The sequence below is a fragment of the Canis aureus genome, chromosome 3, assembly GCF_053574225.1.
Source record: "Canis aureus isolate CA01 chromosome 3, VMU_Caureus_v.1.0, whole genome shotgun sequence".
Classification (NCBI taxonomy): Eukaryota; Metazoa; Chordata; class Mammalia; order Carnivora; family Canidae; genus Canis; species Canis aureus.
In genome coordinates this window covers 6,904,744-6,925,886 of record NC_135613.1, presented here as the reverse complement: position 1 = coordinate 6,925,886, position 21,143 = coordinate 6,904,744, and the positions used below count along the sequence as shown (strand labels likewise).

Here is a 21,143-nt window from a genome sequence, read left to right as displayed (position 1 = left end):
GGCAGAGGGAGAAGCAGGCTCCCCACGGAGCCCAACACAAGACTTGATCCCAGGACCCTGGGATCACAACCTGAGCCAAAGGCAGAGGCTCAACCACTGGGCCACCCAGGTGCCCCAACAGTCTTTTATGATTCATATGAAGTGCAAGGTCATTTTTTTTAAGATTTTATTTATTTATTCATGAGAGACACAGGAAGAGAGGCAGAGACACAGGCAGAGGAGGAGACACAGGCTCCATGCAAGGAGTGGGATGTGGGGATCACCCTGAATCACACCCTGAGCCAAAGGCAGATGCTTAACTGCTGAGCCACCCAGGCGTCCTGAAGTGCAAGGTCTTAAGAGTTATGCAGTTTCAATGTTTATAAAAAGGTGAAGACAAATAGGTCAGAGATCAAATCAAACATTGCATGTCACAGATGTCAAGAACAATAGAATAAACTTCCAATTTTAATACATGAGCTACATAACCCCAATGGGTCAAAACATATCTTATCCATGAAAACAACACATCAAGTAAATAATCTCTCTATAGAAAATCATTTATAACTCCCTTGGAAACTGAATTCATAATCTTTAATAAAGCTTGTTATAATGATGATGAAACACTTTCAAATAAAGAAAACTTTAGGGCATCCCTGGGTGGCTCAGTGGTTTAGCGCCTGCCTTTGGCCCAGGGTGTGATCCTGGAGTCCCAGGATTGAGTCCCACATCGGGCTCCCTGCATAGAGCCTGCTTCTCCCTCTGCCTGTGTCTCTGCCTCTCTCTCTCTGTGTCTCTCATGAATAAATAAATAAAATCTTAAAAAAAAAATAAAGAAAACTTTAAAAAGGCCTCAGGAATCAACCTAAAAGATTTTCCACTAGCCAAAGTTGGCACAAGTTCAGTAGCAATTATAATAACTACAATGGATTGGAACACACCAAAAATACTTAAATCCGTGAATTTATAATAATACTCAGAAAACAAAGCAACTCTCTCATTGGTCACCTTTAGGGGATGCTAAGAGAACAACTCATTTTTCCAAAAACTGATAAATAAGCTGAAAAAAAAATCAAAGTATCTATCCTGTTTTTCCTTTACAAACTGTACCTCAAGATAACCAAATAGTTGATAGGAAATGTCTTTTTTATATAAGTCTTACAACTAATAAAAATGAAAGACAGAATTAGAAAATTATCATATCATTTTTGCAATCCCTAATGAATTAATGGACTTTACACAGTTGTATTCAATAGCTGATAATATCACAAAAAGAATACCAGATAATTATATACTTCATGACAGAAGTATATACCCTCACCTATGAAGTAGTCTTGCAAAAAACAAACCAACCCAAATCTAATCAAGCTTCAGCTAACTAGTAATTCATAAGAACAGGGGAAAATGTTAAACATCTTAGGAATGTCAGGAGCAAAATCCAAATTGTAAGAAACTATTCAAGACAAATGGCCTAGTTTCTTTAAGGACAATAGAAAATGCAAGGAAAAAAAGAAGGGGGAACCTATAGATCAAATAATATTTAAGACAAATATCGGGCAACCCCAGGTGGCTCAGCGGTTTTAGCACCTGCCTTCCGCCCAGGGCGTGATCCTGGAGTCTCAGGATGGAGTCCCACCTCGGGCTCCCTGCATGGAGCCTGCTCCTCCTTCTGCCTGTGTCTCTGCCTCTCTCTCTCTGTGTCTCTCATGAATAAATAAAATCTTAAAAAAAAGACAAATATCAACTGTATAATGTCATATGAAATAAGCCAGAGAAAGACAAGTACCTTATGATTTCACTCATATGTGGAATTTAACAAAACAAATGAGCAAAGGAGAAAGGAAAAAGACAAAGAGAGACAAGCCAAGAAACAGACTCTTAACTGTTGAGAACAAACTGATGGTTACCAGAGGGGTGAAATAGGTGATGCTGATTAAGGAGTGCCATTGTTGGGACGCCTGGGTAGCTCAGCGGTTGAGCATCTTCCTTCAGCTCAGAGTGTCGTCCCAGGTCTGGGGATGGAGTCCCACATTGGGCTTCCCTTGGGGAGCCTGCTTCTCCCTCTACCTATGTCTCTGCCTCTCTCTCTGTGTCTCTCATGAATAAATAAATAAAATATTTTTTTAAAGGAGTGCCATTGTCAGGATGAACACTGGGTGATGCATGATATTGTTGAATCACTATATTGTACGCCTGAAATGAATATAACACTGTATATTGACTATATTGGAATTAAACATTTTTTAAATTTTTTAAAGATTTTTTATTTATTCATTTGACACAGAGAGAGAAAGAGCACAAGCAGGGGGAGCGGCAGGCAGAGGGAGAGGGAGAAGCAGGCTCCCTGCTCAGCAGGGGATTCAACATGGGACTCAATCCCAGGACCCTGATCATGACCTGAGCTGAAGGCAGAAACACAACTGACTGAGCCACCCAGGTGGCCCTTTAAAGGTTTTATTTGACAGATAGAGTGAGAGCAGAAGGAGGGGAAGAGCCAGAGAGAAGCAGACTCCCTGCTGAGCAGAGAGCTCAACATGGAGCTTGATCCCAGGACCCTAGGATCATGACCTGAGCTGAAGACAGACACTTAACCAACTGAGCCACTGAGGCTCCCCTGGAATTTTTTTTAAAAAGACAAATATCGGGATCCCTGGGTGGCGCAGCGGTTTGGCGCCTGCCTTTGGCCCAGGGCGTGATCCTGGAGACCCGGGATCGAATCCCACATCGGGCTCCCGGTGCATGGAGCCTGCTTCTCCCTCTGCCTGTGTCTCTGCCTCTTTCTCTGTGTGTGTGTGACTATCATAAATAAATAAAAAAATTTTAAAAAAATTAAAAATAAATAAATAAATAAATAAAAAACTTGTTCTTGATCCCACATCATATCCCTCAACTAATTATTCCACTTCTGTGTTCCCTTGTATAGCCAAAAATTTTTTTAAAGATTTTATTTATTTATTCATGAGAGACACAAAAAGAAAGAGGCAGAGACATAGGCAGAGGGAGAAGCAGACTCCATGCAGGAAGCCCAATGTGGGTCTCAACCCCGGGGAACCCCAGGATCACACCCTGAGCTGATGGCAGATGCTCAACCACTGAGCCAGGGCTGCCCTATAGCCAAATTTCTAAGGAACGGTTCTTACCTTCACTATCCCTTTTCCCTCACATATTTCCTTTTCATCCCAACTCAGTCTGGCTTCCCTCCTCCCCATTCTCTTGAAACTCCCCTAGTTTAAGTGATCAATGAGTTCCATGTTGCCAAACCTAACAGATATTTCCTGCTTGCTTAGCCTGTCAGTAGCATTTAGCACAGCTGATCATTATTTCCTTGATTACTACCCTTTCTTAAATTCCAAGACATCATGTTCTTCTTTCTCTATTCAACCTCTAAACATTGAAATACCCCATGATGAGTCTTAAACCTTCTTCTATTCTCCATACACATTCTCTAGTTAGGTGAGTTCACCCATTCCCAGCACTTTAAATATTATTTGCTTTGTCTCCCAAAATTTACATCTCTAACCTTGACCTCTCTCCGAAATCCAGATTTGTATATCCAATTGCCTACTAAAAATCTCATATTTAAATGTCTAGTAGGTATTTTAAACTTAATATGTTCAAAACAGCATTCTTGATTCCCTCTCCCCAAGCCATATTTCCCATAGTCTTTGCTCTTTCTCTCTCTCTCTATATATATATGTATATATATATATAGCACCATTGTCCACCCAGCAATAACTTAAACCAAGGCTAAGTGTTATTTTTGAATCTTCCCTTTCCTCATCTCTCATATTCAATTATTTTTGTAAGTCCTGTCCTGTTTACCCACAAAATACACCTTGACTGTCCACTGTCATCCTCCTAGTCCAAGCCACTCATTCTCTCTTATCTGGACTACTGAATAGGCTTTTAATGGGTGAGAGTCATATTTTAAAAATAAGTATTAGATCAGGACACATCCGTGCTTAAGATGCTTTCATGAAAACTGACAAGCTGATTCTAAAATTCTAAATGAGAATAAAGGGCTAAGAATAGCCTAGACAACTTTGATGGACAAAGAGGAAAGCAAACTGAAGGAGGGCATCGACTCTACCAGTTATCAAAACCTACTGTTAAGCCATGGTAGTTACAAAAGTGTGATATTGGTGTAGGAATAGGCAAAACAAAATAGGGAAACAGAACAGAAAGCCTAGAAACAGATCCACATTTACAAAGGTACTTGGAATATAGCAAAGATACTATATATAGGTTCCAAGGAAACTGGCTATCAGTATAAAAAATAAAATTATACCAAATCCCATCTTGTATAAAAAAATTTTCAAGTCAATTAGACCTAAGGTGAAGAGCAAAGCTGCAGAACTTTTAGAAAAAAAATTTTATTCATCAGTGTAGGGAAAAACTCCATAAATAAGACAAGAAAATCACAAATCATAAGGAAAAATAAGCTTAAATACCTTAAAATGAAAATTTTCTGCATGGCAAAGGATAATTTAAACATTTATGGGAATTTTTTAGTACAGAGAAATATAACAAAAAAACCCAAACATACAAAACAGTCTATAACTGCACCAATATTGTGAACATTAAAAAGAAAGTAACACTTTTGTAGCCAGAAAATTCCAACAATACAGAAAAGTACAGAATAAAAGTAAAAGCCTTTCTCCCCCAGAGTTGACTGTTGTGATTTTTTACATAATTTTAGAATGTGGATATCAGCACATTAATTGAAAATATCTGGTTTACTGATAAAAAGTAAATTGCCAAATAATAGATATGTTCTTATACCTTAAAAAAATACCTATGTGTATATGTTTGTATAAGTAATGGGAAAGGTATGGAAAGAGAGGGAAGAATATTTCATTTTTTAAAGATTTTATTTATTTATTCATGAGAGGGATCCCTGGGTGGCGCAGCGGTTTGGCGCCTGCCTTTGGCCCAGGGCGCGATCCTGGAGACCCGGGATCGAATCCCACATCGGGCTCCCGGTGCATGGAGCCTGTTTCTCCCTCTGCCTATGTCTCTGCCTCTCTCTCTCTATCTCAGTGTGACTATCATAAATAAATAAAAATTAAAAAAAAAAGTTTTATTTATTCATGAGAGAGAGAGAGAGAGAGGCAGAGGGAGAAGCAGGCTGCATGCAGGGAGCCAACTGCGGGACTTAATCCGGGACTCCAGGATCAAGCCCTGAGCCAAAGGCAGGTGCTCAACTGCTGAGCCCCGCCCCCCCCCCCCGGGGTGTCCTGGAAGAATATTATTTTAGACACTTTAGCATTGTTTGAATTGTCAGAATGAACAGTTAATTTTGTTATTCAAACCGCTGTAACAAAACAAGGAAACAAAAGCAAGCAAAAAAAAAAAAAAATCTGCCATGTATCATTATAGCTGGAGAATGGAAGGAGTACATGCCCCCCCCAACTGAATAAAATTGAATCAATATTTTTATAAGGGCAAGAAAAGTACAAAAGTGTGTCAAACCAATAAAGCTTTTCTTAGTTAACTTGTAAAATAGGAGAGCTCAAAGTAGTGTAGAAAAGAAAAAATAAACCTGAAATATTTGCATCAGTCTACACATACACATACCAAATCATTACCTTTGTTGGGGGTGGAGGCATTTCCAGAGGAAGGAAAGATTAATAACCTCTTTGTCATTCATGTAATGCTTGTTTCTAGCATGCCCTAGTTTTTATAAAATTTTTAAGATTTTATTTATTTATTCATGAGAGACACAGAGAGAGAGAACGAGAGAGAGAGGGAGAGGCAGAGACACAGGCAGAGGGAGAAGCAGGCCCCATGCAGGGAGCCCGACGTGGGACTCGATCCTGGGACTCTCAGGATCAGGCCCTGGGCCGAAGGCGGCGCTAAACCTCTGAGCCACCCGGGCTGCCCAAGTTTTTATAAATTTTAAATAATAATTTTTAAACAGCAAAATCATCTCATCCCACAAATAAATGGTACTAGAGAAAGCATGAGAGGTAATTTTTTGTTATGGCTATTTGAGTATAGGCTCTGGACTCGAGAGTCCTGGGTTAATACACCCTGGCTGTGTCCCTTTGGACAGGACCCTAAACCTAATCTTAACCCATTTGTAAAATAAGCACAGTAACAGCATCTACTTTACAGGCTTGTTTCGGGGATTAAGCATCGCGGGGGGCGTCGGGGAGCATTTTACACGGGGCCTGAATGCTAGAGTAAATTCATTAAGGGTGAAAGCTGAATTAGGAATGCCGATAACTTTTCCAACATTTCTACTCCTCAGAAATTCAGAAAACAAGCTGTGTGAATCAGACCCCAGGTCCCAGGTGGGCTCAGCGGTTACTCAGCCGGTTCTCTCTAGCGCCCTGAGAGATCAGCTCTTTCGCTATTGCTTTTTACAATTTAGGCGCCTTTCTCAGTGTCTCTTAAAAGGAGGCCGCGCATCCAGATGGGTTTAAAGAAAATAAAATTTAAAAACCCACGTCCTTGAGGCGGAGGCTAGACGAAGCGAGGGGTTGATGAGGGAACATCCTTTCTCACTTTACCCTAAAGAGGAAAAGCCCTCCTGGGTCCGAAATCTCAGAAAACGCCGAACGAACGCCCTTGGCCTTGGCGCCTTCCTCAGAGCGCCGCGCCCTGGGAGGCGCTGCTCGGCTCGTCCCTTCTCCCGACAACGCCCCCGGGGCTTCCGTTTCCTTCCACCAGCTCAGGCTCCGTCCAGTTCTGTGCTTCCGGCCACCGCGTCCCGTTAGTCTAGTTTCTCCTTCTCCCCTTCGGACTCCGTGGGTCTCCTTCAGTTCCTCGCCCTCCTCCCCGGATCTCCGGTTACTTCACCGTCCTTTGCCTCCACCTCGGGGTAACTTCTGCCTCAGTAACTCCTCCTCCGCCTCAGGGACCGCGCCGCCGCCGCCACTCCCCCGCGGCCCCCTGAGGTTTCCTCGCCTCCACCTGTTTTCTGCCCTCAGCCTCAGACCCCACGCTCCCGGCCCAGGGCCTCCCCGCCCGGCCCTACCGGGCTGCTCCAGAGTCAACGCCCCCAGGCGGCGGACGCCTTCCTCGTCCAGATCCCACTGCTCCGCCATCCGCGGCCGCCCCTCACCTGTCTCGGTCCGCGAGACAGGGGGCCCCCGCCAGGCCCCGCCCCCGCCGCAGGCCCCGCCCCCCGCGCGTGCCGTCGAGGCCCGGGGCCGTTATTGCGGTGACCGCGCGCCTGCCCGCCTCCGGAGTCCCGACGATGGTATGGATCCGGCCCTGGCGGGGGCGCCAAAAACACCAAAGCGGCGATTGGGGAGGCGGTGTGGCCGAGGATGAGGGCTATGGGGTTAGGGACCTGGCTCTGGGACATGGGGTAGGAAATGGCCCCAGTTTTGAAGGGTTTGCGGGGAGAGGGGGCCTGGCTCGGAGGAGCTGGAAGAATGAGCCTGCTTTGAAGGATGAAGGGTTCCAGTCCTGAAGCTTGGGGGGACTTCGGGTCTGAGAGGTGGAGGTGTGCCCCTTGACGAGGTCAAGCTCTTCATATCTCAGCGTTTGGAGAGGTTGAGTCTGAGACCAGGCAGTGGCCAGCGGGTGAATGGGGCGGGGAAGGTGTCCAGAGCTGAAGGACTGGGGTAGGAGGTGGGGGGCAGCTCTCTGAGGCATGATAGGGAGGGAGTTCCCCAGATATGAACCCTTGGGGAACTTGACTCTGAGGAGTTGATGATGAGATCGTTCTAGCTCTAGAAATTGACATGGAAGGGGAGAAGAGGTTCAGTGCGGAAAAGAGAGATGCTCTTTGGAATGGGCTGGAGATGATTATGCTAGGGCTACCCCATTTCCTGTAGTCAAGTCTGTCAAGAAGCCTTTTGTCCTTCAAGTACTAAGCTTGCCTCTGACCGAGGGCTCTCCCCAGACTGGGATAGTTCTACGCTAACTGTTGTGCAGTCTTTGGAAAGAAAACTCTAGAAAGAACAGCCACATCCTTAACCCTTACCCTGACTCCAGTAGGCATCTCTTAAGAGCCCACCTGTAGATGGGACATGTATGTGTAAGAAGGAGGCAAAATCTTGAGCCAGGACACTCTTGTCAAAGCCTATCCTTACTAAGAAAAGAGGACTGAGAACAAAACTGTGGCTCACCTTCAAGGAGGAGGTTTTCTCTGGCAGCCAAAATCCGCACAGTAGGAGCACTTAAAATGAGCTGTCAACCAGCTGGTCACCTTTAAGGAGAACAGAAAGCAAAATCAAGAGTCCTTGCATATTTGCTTTCTGGTGGAGGTGGGGCTCTTATTTACCATTAGCTTATCGTGCTCAGCTGTAGCCCTGTTTAAAAGGACCAAGATTCAAAAGCCTAAATTAATTAGTTCATTAGATTGGCTATTTTCCCCCCTCTGCTTCTGCAAATCATGACACCATTTAAAAATCTGTAGTCTTTCTCACGGCCCCTTTAATTCTTCTAGCCTGAAATGTGGCATATATAATTGTTCTTCTTTACATCTGAATACTTAGACCAGGTTATGGTAAGAGAAAAGAATTCCACCCACTTCTTTGTTATGTGCATTTATTTTGCTTCCTCAGCTGTCAAAATAGAAGATGCAGGTTTTGTTGAAGTGGGCCTTTTCTCTCTAAGCAGTCATCTCTTACTTAACACCCCGCCTCTGCCACCAACATTTTAACACAAATTTTAAAACTTTTGGAAAGGTGGAAAGAACTATATACCCACTGCCTGGGTTTTACAGTGAACATCTTGCTGTATTTGTTTTATTACATATGTCCATCTGTCTATCCCTTTATCAATCCATATCGGGTTTTTGATGCGTTTCAAAATGTTATAAATATCAGCACACTGGACTCCAATTGCTTCAGAAGCATAATTTTTACTTAGCATTCAAAATTGTTTTATGGTTCTTTTTAAGGTAAAATTTTATATACTATTTACTAGCTCTTAAATTTTGTTTACAAGAGTAGTGCTCCTTGAGTGTTTATTTTAAATTCTGATACAGATGCTTTGTGTGTTTGATGGTTTGTATGTTTATATGTTCTACTTTTCTATAGTGTTGATAAGCTCGGCCATCTTGAAGCAAAATAATTCACTTATGAATAGATAATCTTCATACAAGCTGAGGAAGGTTAATGATCTTTGCTGCCTTTGTATATATAAAAAGGAAACCACAGCATTCAGCTATCCTGCTATGGCCTCAATAATGTAATGTCTCTGTAGGTATGATCCCAAGAGAGCTCTGCATATGCTCAGTGGGGTGGGAACACCTCTTAATAACTCTTTTTTAAGATTTTATTTATTTGTTTGAGAGAGAGAGAGGGAAAGACAGCAGGGGGAGGGGCAGAGGGGGAGGGAGAGGAAAAAGGAAAGAATCCCAAGCAGACTCCATACTGAGTGCAGAGCCCAACACAGGGCCTCATAACTCTCTGCTTTAAACGGCTTTATAAAGAAATAATTCCCATAGTACAATTTACCATTTAAAGTTTACAGTTCAGGGGATCCCTGGGTGGCTCAGTGGTTCAGCGCCTACCTTTGGCCCAGGGCGTGATCCTGGAGTCCCGGCATCGAGTCCTGCGTTGGGTTCCCAGCGTGGAGCCTGCTTCTGCCTCTGCCTCTCTCTCTGCCTCTGTCTCTCTCTCTATGTTTATCATGAATAGATAGATAAAATCTTTAAAAAATAAAAAAAAATAAAAATAAAAAAATAAAAATAAAGTTTACAGTTCAGTGGCTTTTAGTATATTTACAGAGTTGTGCAACTAGTACCACAATTTTACAACATTTTCATTATCTGAAAAATTCCATATCTGTTACTAGTCACTACCCATTTCCCCCACAACCTCTCTAGGCCTAAGCCACTACTAATCTACTCTCTATAAATTTGTCTGTTCTGCACATTATACATAGATGGAATCATGTAATATGTGGTCTTTTGTGTCTGGCTTCTTTCACTGAGCATAATGTTTCAAGGTTTCATCTGAGTTGTAGCATGTATCAGTACTTCCTCTTTATTGACAAATAATATTCCATTGTATGGATACACTACATTTTGTTCATTCATTAGTTGATCAACATTAGGTTGTTTCTAATGTTTGGCTATTATGAATAATACTTCTATGAACATTTGTCTGCAAGTTTTTGTGTGGACATAGGTTTTCATTTCTCTTGAGTTTATACTTAGACATAGAATTGCCGGGCCATATAGTAACTACATATTTAACATTTTGAGGAACTACTGAACTGTTTCCCAGAGTAGCTGCACCATTTAACACTCTCACCAGCAGTGTAAGAGAGTTCCAATTTCTCCAATCCTTGTCAGCTCTTGTTGTTATCACTGTGATTCAGGTGATCCTACTGGGTGTGAAGTGACACCTCACTGCAAGTTTTGATGGGCAATTCCCTAATAGCAAATGATGTTAAGTATCTTTTCATGTCCTAATGACCATTTGTGTATCTTTAGATAAATGTCTTTTTAGATTTTTTGCTCTCTTTTAAAACTGGTGGTCCATCTTTTTATTATTGAGTTTTAAGAGTTATTTATGTAGTCTAAATACAAGTTCTTTACCAGATATGTGATTTGCAAATATTTTGTTCCATTATATGGGTTGTCTTTTTACTCTCTTGATGGTGTCCTTTGAAGCACAAAAGTTTTTTTTTTTTTTTTTCCACAAAAGTTTTTAGCTTTGGTGAAGTTATATTTGTTTCACTTGTACCTTTGGTATCTCATCTAAGAAGGCATTACCTAATCCAAAATCATGAGGATTTTGTGTTTTCTTCTAAGAGTTTTTATATTTTTAGCTCTTATTTTTAGGTTTGGTCCATTTGGTGTTAATTTTTGTGTATGGTGTGAGGTAGGGGTCTAACTTCCTTTTTTTTTTATGTGGATATCCAGTTGTCCCAGCACCATTTTTTGGAAAGCCTATTCTTTACTCATTGAATTGCCTTGGCTCCCTTATCAAAATCAATTAACCATAAATGTAAAGGTTTATTATTCCTGGACTCTCAGCGCTTTGCCACTTATCCATTTGTTTTCCTTATACCAATAGCACACTGTCCCTATCACTATAGCTTTTTAGTAAGTTTTGAAATTGGGAAGTGTGAATCATCAAATTTTATTCTCCTTGAGGTGCCTGGATGGCTCAGTTAAGTGTCTATCTTTTGATTCGGCTCAGGTCACGATCTCATGGGTTGTGGAATTGAACCCCATCTTGGGCTCCATGCTCAGTGGGGAGTTGGCTTGAGATTCTCCCCCTCTGTCCCTCCCCCCTTACTTCCTCTCTCAAATAAATAAATACATCTTTAAAAAACTTTTGTTCTCCTTTTTCAAGATTTAAAAAAAAACTATTTGGGGTCTTTTGTATTTCCATATGAATTTTAACATCAGGTTGTAAATTTTTGCAAAAAAAGGCAACTGGAATTTTCATAGGGACTGTGTTTAATCTGTAGTAAATTTAGAGAATATTGCAATCTTAAGTATTAAGTCTAATTGGTAGACATGAAATGTTTTTCCATTTACTTAAGTCTTTTAAAATTTCTTTCAACTATGTTTTGAATTTTTCAGAATACAAGTATTACTCTTCTTTTGTTACATTTATTCCTAAATATTTTATTCTTTTTCATACTATTGGAATAGAATTGTTTTCTTAATCTCATTTTTGGATTGTTCATTGCTAGTGAACAATAACCCAATTGAGGAGTGGCTCAGTTAGTTAAGCATCTGACTCTTGATTTTAGCTCAGTTCATGATCTCAGTGTTGTGAGATCAGGCCCCTCAACAGGCTCTGTGCTGGGGGTGGAGCTCGCTTAAGATTCTCTCTCTCCCTCTGCCTCCTGCCCAGTCTCACACACGTGTGCTCTCTCTCCCTCTCAAATAAATACATAAATAAATAATATTTAAAAATAAAAATACAATTGATATATATTGATCTATACTTTTCACCCTTGTTGAACCTATTTCTAATAATTTCCTAGTGAATTCTTTGGGGTTTTCTGTATGCAAGATCACATCATTTGCAAATAGAGATAGTTTTACTTCTTCCTTTCCAATATGGATGCTTTTTTTTTTTTTAATATGGATGCTTTTTATTTCTTTTTCTTGCATAGCTCTGTTTTCATTCTTTTAGGAGGAGCCTGGCATGCCTCATGAATCGGCGGAGGATTTGTTTCATTTCAACGTTGGCGGCTGGCATTTCTCAGTTCCCAGAAACAAACTTGCTCAGTTTCCAGATTCCCTGCTATGGAAAGAGGCTTCAGCCTTGTCCTCTTTGGAAAGCCAGAGGCTCTTCATCGACAGAGATGGTTCTACATTTAGGCATGTGCACTATTACCTCTACACTTCCAAACTCTCCTTCTCTAGTTGTGCAGAACTGAACTTACTCTATGAGCAAGCACTGGGTTTGCAGCTGATGCCTCTGCTGCAGGTAAGATACTCTTGTGTTCCAGGAGTGATAAGTAACATAGACCTTATATCAATCACTAAATGTTATATCCTTTCATATATTGGTTGCTGAGATGACCCTCTTAATGGGGAAGTGTGATGAATGAGGTAAAGTAATAAATAAACTGGAAATGCATGTTCTGAATAAAGTATTCTATCCTGACTCTGCCTTACCTCTATACCAGAAGCCACCACAGACCCAGGATGAGACTTAACCAACTGCTGAGTTGGTTCCTTGACTCTTGGAAATCCTATTTTAAGATTCTTCTTGAATCTTAATTTTTCTCTAAACTATAGTTTATTCTTATCTTAAGTAGTTTATTCTTAGTTTTTGGACAATGATTTTTTTTAACCTGGAAAAGCTAAGTATTATGACTGGAAAGGACCATTGGCCATGCTCCATATTAATCCCACTGTCTGGACAAAGTATTGTTTACTGGATCCATCTCCACAAGGACTGACCCAACAAATCACAGTTCAGCTCAGTGCACTCCCAACTGTGCCTCCCCAACACTTCCTAGCAGAAAATTGAAGTAGATTGTCCCTATCAAGGTCATATAGGAATGAGAACATTTCACACTGCATGGTTTTGTAGATACTCCTTAACTAAATAATTTTTTTCTTAAAAGTTATTATATATTTGGAAACCAAACCCCCCAAAAAAACCTCTTAACATATTCCAGTATAAGTTGTAGTATTCTTTTCTTTTTATTTTTTAAGGCTACCCACCTGAAGTAAAAATTTTTTCAACTGCCCCTGGAATGGAGTGCTAGAATTGATTGCAAGTGGCTTCAGAATTACTTATATTGCCTGGCATGTCAAGATGGTTTATGACTCTATGCCAGAGCACCATTCTGTGGGGAAAAGGAAGAAGTCACTTCTTATTGAAGAAAATCAAAAAGATCTGGCAATTTTTTGAAGAATAATTTTAAAGAACACAAGTCTGTTATACAGTTTATAAAGCCCTTTAACTTCTTCACTATTCTCTATTTTTTTTTAAATTTATTTATTCATGATAGTCACACACAGAGAGAGAGAGAGAGAGGCAGAGACACAGGCAGAGGGAGAAACAGGCTCCATGCACCGGGAGCCCGAGGTGGGATTCATCCCGGGTCTCCAGGATCACGCCCTGGGCCAAAGGCAGGCGCCAAACCACTGTGCCACCCAGGGATCCCTATTCTCACTTTTCAAATTGAAACAAAATCTGTCTGGGAAGCAACTTCAGAATGGGAGATAGCAACTCAGAGGCCAATGAGTTGGCCTAATTCCAAAGTTCCAAGTTGTGTGAGCGGTAGAAGTATTTGAAGAATCATGTGAATCTGACTCTCCAAAAGATGTAGTAAAACAAGTGCTTATGTTTTGGAAATAGTGTTTTCAAAGAAATAAACATTTAGGTTGGCCTAATTGAAGTGATGTTTATTCTTTGAAGCAGAGTGTAAATACAGCTGGAGAATCAATAGCCATCTCAAGCAAATTAACAGCCTCACACATTTCCATCACTTTCCTCACTGCTTAGGCCTGTCCAAAAATTAGGTTCTTGCATAAATGTACAAACGTTTTCTTGGAGAAAATGGAGTGTTCCAATTATTAGTATAAAGACTTTTCTCAGGCAGCCCAACTTAATGCATTCATCTAGTATTTATTGAAAGCATTTTGGGGGATCCCTGGGTGGCTCAGCGGTTTAGCACCTGCCTTTGGCCCAGGGCGTGATCCTGGGGTCCTGGGATCAAGTTCCACATTGGGCTCCCTGCATGGAGCCTGCTTCTCCCTCTGCCTGTGTCTCTGCCTCTCTCTCTCCGTGTCTCATGAATAAATAAATAAAATCTTAAAAAATAAAAAGAAAAGAAAACATTTTGGGTACCAGGTATTATTCCTGTGGACTTTAAGGAAAACATGGGATGAACCAAAAAAAAAAAAAAAAGTGAAACACAAGTAATTTTACATTTTCTAGTAGCCATATTTTGAAAACATTAAAAAGTGATAATATTTATTTAACTCAATATATTTAAAAAGCTATCATTTCCACTCAATCAGTATTTAAAAACTGATATATTTTACATTTTTTTGTACTAGGTCTTTAAAATCTGATGCGTGTTTTATGCTTATAACACATCTCAGGTTCAGGTGATTACATTTCAAATACTCAGTAGCCACATGTGGCTAAAGGCTACCATATTGGACAGCACATATCTAAACTGTTCTAAAATGCTGGTGCTCCTCACTGTAATATCCCTCAGATTTAGCACCTAGCAATAAAAATGGGACTTTGCCTCCTGCTAACTAAAGTTATTGTGCACTCAACAGATTGCATATCCTATTCAGGAGTTTCTGTAACACAGTAGATTTTTTTGGAAAGCCACATAGAAGAGCCAACAAGCAGAATGAGATGGGTAGCTTCTGGAGGACATAAACCTGGGCTCACATCGCTGCTGTACTCATCACCCCTCTTCATCCCCCCACATTTCCACTCTTTCTCTCTCTCAGCCTTCTCACCTGCCTACCCCACCTCCTTTCAGCCTGTAGCTTTGGCGTCCAAAGGGCACACTTAATACCTATTATTGTCTTGATTCCAAGTGTAATATTTATTGTGTTTTGAGCACCAATCAAGGACCAAGCACTGGAGATATAGGAAGAACCATATAGCCATACAATGCCAATGCTATGAAGAATAGAGCAGTGCTTCATGTGTAATAATGAAGGAGGAGGGCATTTCTGTATTCTAGGGCTTCTTGAGGTTTCACAATATGTTTAAATGATTTTCTTTTTGTGTGTATAATTTTTATTCTGTCAGTCACTGTCCTTGTAGTACTGTAGCTGAAAGAACAGAACATTTATACCTAACTTGATTGCTTTTAAATATACAGATTTGGGGCACCTGGGTGGCTCAGTTGGTTAAGCATTTACCTTTAGCTCAGATCATAATCCCAGAATTAAGCCCCTACTCAGGGGGGAGCCTGCTTCTCCCTCTCACTCTGGCTCCTCCTCATGCATGGGCACTCTCTCTCTCTCTCTCTCTCCCTATCTCAAATAAATAAAATATTTTATTTTATTTTATTATTTTTTAATAAATTCCTTTTTTTAAAGATTTTATTTATTTATTCATGAGAGACACACACATAGAGAGAGAGAGAGGTAGAGACACAGGCAGAGGGAGAATCAGGCTCCATGCAGGGAGCCCAACAAGGGACTCGATCCCAGGTCTCCAGGACCACGCCCTGGGCAGAAGGCAGGCACTAAACCGCTGAGCCACCTAGGGATCCCCTAAATAAAATATTTTAAAAAAATAAAAATTAAATTAAATGTACAGAGGTGTAGTATGTAGAAAGGAGATAGCAAATGATGAGACTAGGAAAACTACTCCTTTAAAAAGAGTGGTCAGGGCAGGCCTCATTGACAAGGCAACATGTGAGCAGAAACCTGCATGAGAAAGACAAGTCATACAGATGTCTGAGGAAAGAGCTTCCAGGCATAAGGAACAGCAAATAGAAATGCTCTGAGATTAGAGTGACTTGGAGGAGGCAGACTCAGGGGCTACTATCTGGTACAACGAAAGGTAGGAAGATAACATAGGTAGATGTGAGGTCAGAGGAAGCCAGGGGCCAGATCTTGCAGTCTTATAAACACATTAAACACATAGCATCTATTCTAAATGTTATAGGTAGCTTTGGGAGATGCTTAAAGAAGGAAGTAAAATGATAAAATTTAAGTTTTAAAAAGATTACTGGACCTTGGGGTAAGCAATGGTTTCTCAGGTCTAACCCCAAAAGCACAAGCAACCAAAGAAAAGAATAGATAAGTTGAACTTCATTCACCCACTTTAAAAACTTTTGTGCTTCAAAGGGCACCATCAAAAAAGTGTAAAAGACAACCCACAGAATGAAACAAAATATTTGCAAATCTATCTGATAAGGAAACTGTATCTGAATATATAAAGACTCTTACAACTAAACAGTAAAAAGATAATCAGATTTTAAAATGTGTAAAATATTTGAGTAGACATTTCTCCAAAGAACAAAAGGGCAATAAGCACATGAAAGGATGTTTAATATCATTCGTCATCAGGGAAATGCAAATGAAAACCTCAATGAGATACCTACCACTTCACACCCACTGGGATGGCCATCATCAAAAACACAGGTGTTGGCAAGGATGTGGAGAAATTGGAACCCTCATATACTGCTGATGGAAATGTAAATTTGACAGCTACTTTGGAAAACACTCTGGCAGTTCCTCAAAAAGCTGGACAGAGTTACCATGTGACCCAATTAATTCCACTTCTAGGTGTATACCCAAGATAAATTAAAACTTATATCCTCACAAATATTTGTAAATAAATGTTCAAAGCAGCATTATTCATAGTAGCCAAAAAGTACAAACAATCCTTTTGTTCATCAGCTGATGAATAAACAAAATATATATCCATACAATGGAATATTATTTGCCAATAAAAAGGAATAAAGTACTGATACATGTAACAAATATTAACTTCAAAACATTATGCTAAGCAGCCAGACACAAAGGACCATATATTGTATGATTCAGTTTATATAAACATGCATAACAGGCAAAGTTATAGAGATAGAAAGTAGATTAGTTGTTGCCTAAAGCTGAGGTACAGGGTGGGAAGGATAGGGTGAGCAGGCTTGGCAATAACTGTTAACGGGTACAGAGTTACTTTTCAGTATGTTGAAATAGCTTGTGATGATGGTTGCACAACTCTGTGAACTATTAAAAACCCCTGAACTGTACAATTTAAATTGGAGATTTTACCATTCATAGTATATATAATGTGAGTGCGTTTCACATTAAATATATTTCAGTAAAACTATTAAAAAAATCATTGACTTCTGTCTTAGTAGTAGACCGGGAGTCATCAAACTATAGCCCATGGACAAAACCCAACCCACCACCTTTTTTGTATAACCTGTTTTTACCTTTTGGTAAATGGTTTTTACCTTTTTAGATGGTTGAACAAAAAACAAAAGAAAAATATTTTATGGTGCATGAAAGTTATATGAAGTTCAAATTTCAGTGCCCACTAAGTTTTATTGGAACAGTCATGCTCATTTATTTATATATTGTTTATAGCTTCTCTTGAGCTATAATACAAAGTTGAACAGTTACAAGAGGGACCATATTCTCAAAGCCTAAAATATTTACTATCTGCCCTTTTTTACAGAAAAAAAATTGCCAGGGCACCTGGGCAGCTCAGTCAGTTAAGCATCTGATTCCTGATCTTAGCTCAAGTTTTGATCTCAGGATCATGAGTTCAAGCCCCACATTGGGCTCCATGCTGGGTATGGAACCTACAAAAAAAAGTATCAACCCCTGGCCTACACTCTAGTGGGGCAGAGAAAGAGGCTCCTATAGCAACCAGATAAAATATAGTGGTAGTTTGGCCTAAGGTGGTCACAGTGGCATTAGAAGTGTTCAAATTCTGGATATGTCTTGATAATATAACTGACAAGGTTTGCTAATGAATTATTGGTATGAATTGTTGGTAGGGTAAGAGAGAATGGATAACCCCTTTGTATCCTGAGCAATAAGGTGAATGCACCATTCATCCATTCCTAAGGATGTGCAAGTTTAGGGGGAGAAATCAGGAGTTAAGATTTGAATGTGTTAAGTTTGAGAAGTAAGAAAAGGGTATTTATTAAATACCCAAGTGGAGGGGTGCCTGGGTGGCTCAGGTGGTTAAGCATCTGCCTTCAGCTCAGGTCATGATCCCAGGGTCCTGGAATCAAGCCCCGAATCAGCTCCCTGCTCAGAGGGGAGTCTGCTTCTCCCTCTCCCTCTGCCCATCCCCCCACCCCCTTGTTCATGCTTGCTCTGTCACTCTCTCAAATAAATAAATAAAATCTTAAAAAAAAAAATACCCAAGTGGCAATGATGAGAAGGCAGCAGGATGTACAAGGTCTGGAATTCATGGGAGCAATCTGATCTAAAGGTATAAATTTGGGAGCATCAAAGCTGATATGTAAATCCATGAGCCTGGATGTTCACAGAGAAAATACAAAGCAGTCATTCCAGTCTGTACATTAACATTATAGAGTATCCTAGAGCTTTTATGTAATTTGGGAAGTCCCCTTTGCCTAAATGTAAACTGCTTCAAGCTTCTCACAAGCTATCAGCCTGATTGAGAGTCAGCTGCTACTGCAATAAGAAATTTTGGGATCCCTGGGTGGTGCAGCGGTTTGGCGCCTGCCTTTGGCCCAGGGCGCGATCCTGGAGACCCGGGATCGAATCCCACGTCGGGCTCCCAGTGCATGAAGCCTTCTTCTCCCTCTGCCTGTGTCTCTGCTTTTCTCTCTCTCTCTCTCTCTCTCTCTCTCTCTCTCTCTCTCTGTGTGTGTGTGTGTGTGTGACTATAATAAATAAATTAAAAAAAAATAAAAAAATAAAAAAATAAATTTCTCCTCAGGGTCACTGGACAAGGGTTTGAGATTTTTGACAAACTGTAGATTCCCTTTTACCTGCGCCCTTGAAGTCCATTGAGGACTTAGAATGACAGTGCATCCTAATTGTGTTTCCTTTCCCACTGCCTTCTGGGGACTTCTAAGTTTAGAAACTTAAATCATTTTATGAGCATTCTGCTCATTCAACCCAAATATTCCCGCATTCCTTGTGCTCAAGGGAACCAGGTAGTTTTTATGTTGATTACACAAATGATGCTTTTAAGAAAACAGACTAGTGACAGGTCTCAAATTTCCTATTACTCATGATATGAAGATACATTACCGTTGTGATCTTGGAAAGGAAGTTTACATAAACAATATTCATCCCAACAGTGGAAATGGGTAAGTGGACAACCCTTGACATGGTGTCTGCTGCCCTGGTTTCTACCCCAACACATACACATACCTACATGTGTGCATGGGCATGCACGCACACACACACACACACACACACACACACGTGTAAAATTCAGCCATGTCCCTAAGTGTCCCAAATGCTGTCTCTCCACACTTTTTTTTTAAAGATTTTATTTATTCATGACAGACACACAGAGAGGGAGAGAGGCAGAGGGAGAAGCAGGCTCCACGCAGGGAGCCCGACGTGGGATTCAATCCCGGGTCTCCAGGATCCGGCCCTGGGCTGAAGGCGGCGCTTAAACCGCTGAGCCACCCAGGCTGCCCTCTCCACACTTTTTAACTTGCTGTTTCTTCTTCCTAGAATGTTCCCCTTTTAAGATTTACCCTAAATGTGGTCCAAGGGAAGCCAGCCTGACATTTCCAGGCAGAGTTTTTATTTCTCTGCTCTCAGAGTTAATTCCTGTCACCTATCAATGCTATTCTGTTTGGATCAGGTATTTATATATCTTTCTCCTCCACGAGCCTGTATTTCTAGCATCTCGTAGTTCCCAGCCTGTAACAGGTATTTATTTATTTATTTAAAGTTTAATGTGTGTTTTTTTAATTTAAAGATCTTATTTATGTATTTATTTATGAGAGACACACAGAGAGAGGCAGAGACACAGGCAGAGGGAGAAGCAGGCTCCATGCAGGGAGCCTGATGTAGGACTCGATCCCAGAACCCACCCAGGGATCACACCCTGAGCCATAGGCAGATGTTCAACCACTTAGCCACCCAGGTGTCCCTGTAACAGGTATTTAATAAACATCCACTGAATGAACATTGAGTGATGTACCCAAGATGACCTATGAAGGTTGAATCTACTTCTGCAGGGTCAGAGAATTGGAGCTGGCAGTGGAGGGGCAGGTTTGAGATGCTGATAGTTGTGTCTTATTTGCTTCCTTGGCTGATGGCAGCTGTTTTACACATCCTTTTGTTTTACTAGCTTGCTTCCCTTGAGCTTCAGATTGATGCTGGCCTTCCTCGTTTTTACAAGGCAGCTGGAGATTTTCAGGCTCCTCTCAGCTCCTTCTAACAGCCTACATCAGAGCATAAGGCATCTCTGAGTCCTGGTTCTGCTTTGGAAAACCTCTGTTAAGTCCCAAAACTCTTCCAGTAGTGCTTTTTTCAGCCATCTTTTGGCAACCATACCTACACATGTGCACATTTGCGCCCATGCCATTAATTTTACATTGTTTCTCCCTGACATATTTTTTCATCACTATCTAGGCCAAAAGTAACATTAATTATCCTTGTGCTAGTAACTAGCCATCTGAATTTGGGTCTTTATTTCCCTAAAGAAATCCTCCCTCTAAAAACTTTCTGAGTCATAGTCTGTAAATAGTAAAAGTCATAGAAGTAATACTCAGGCAGATAGAAGTGGAATTGAAGTCCATAGAAGACTAGCCACATACTCTGTGGCAACTTCAGTCAACAAAGTCAAAGGACAGCTGGAAGCTAGGCTCTCTGAAATTCTCCTCATTAATTCAATACTTCATTCATTCTATGAAAATGTATTAAAGGGTACCTGGGTGGCTCAGATTGTTAAGCATCTGCCTTCAGCTCAAGTTGTGATCTCAGGGTCCTGAGATTGAGCCCTACATTGGGCTCCTGGCTCAGTGGGGAGTCTGCTGCTCTTTCTCCCTCTGTCTCTCACCCTGCTCGTGTACTCTCTCTGAAATAATTAATAAATAAATAAATAAATAAATAAATAAATAAATAAATAAAATCTTTTAAAAATGTATTGAGATCCCACAGGTACTGTTGTGGGTGCTGGAAATACAGCAGAGATCAAAACAGGCAAGATCCTCATGGTTTTGGAGGGTATATCTACTAGGGGAGACTAGCAGATGGTAAATAAGTAAGTAGGTGTTATTGAGAACAATAAAGCAAGTGAGGGGGTTAGGGAATGTGTTCTTTGGATTCATATAGC

The 21,143-nt window shown here is 40.7% G+C and overlaps 2 protein-coding genes across 22 annotated transcripts in view; one reads left to right on the top strand and one right to left on the bottom strand.

The window, feature by feature from the left end:
* LRRC36 (leucine rich repeat containing 36) overlaps window positions 1-7,072 on the bottom strand; it is a 55,587-nt gene extending 48,515 nt beyond the window's left edge. For all 8 annotated transcript variants that reach the window (XM_077886934.1, XM_077886923.1, XM_077886944.1 and 5 more), the window contains exon 1: window positions 6,962-7,072. In XM_077886934.1, coding sequence (XP_077743060.1) covers window positions 6,962-7,031 — 70 coding nt within the window. In that variant the 5' untranslated portion in view covers window positions 7,032-7,072. The remainder of the gene's footprint in view (window positions 1-6,961) is intronic.
* The window catches only part of KCTD19 (potassium channel tetramerization domain containing 19), a 31,953-nt gene continuing 17,847 nt past the window's right edge, over window positions 7,038-21,143 (top strand). For 8 of the 14 annotated variants that reach the window (XM_077886853.1, XM_077886778.1, XM_077886769.1 and 5 more), the window contains exons 1-2: window positions 7,169-7,297; window positions 12,045-12,341. In XM_077886853.1, the coding sequence (XP_077742979.1) occupies window positions 7,184-7,297; window positions 12,045-12,341 (411 nt within the window). In that variant the 5' untranslated portion in view covers window positions 7,169-7,183. Of the gene's footprint in view, window positions 7,298-8,978; window positions 9,145-12,024; window positions 12,342-21,143 lie in introns of those variants that run through there. The other 6 variants (XM_077886828.1, XM_077886814.1, XM_077886838.1 and 3 more) reach the window with 6 other exon arrangements.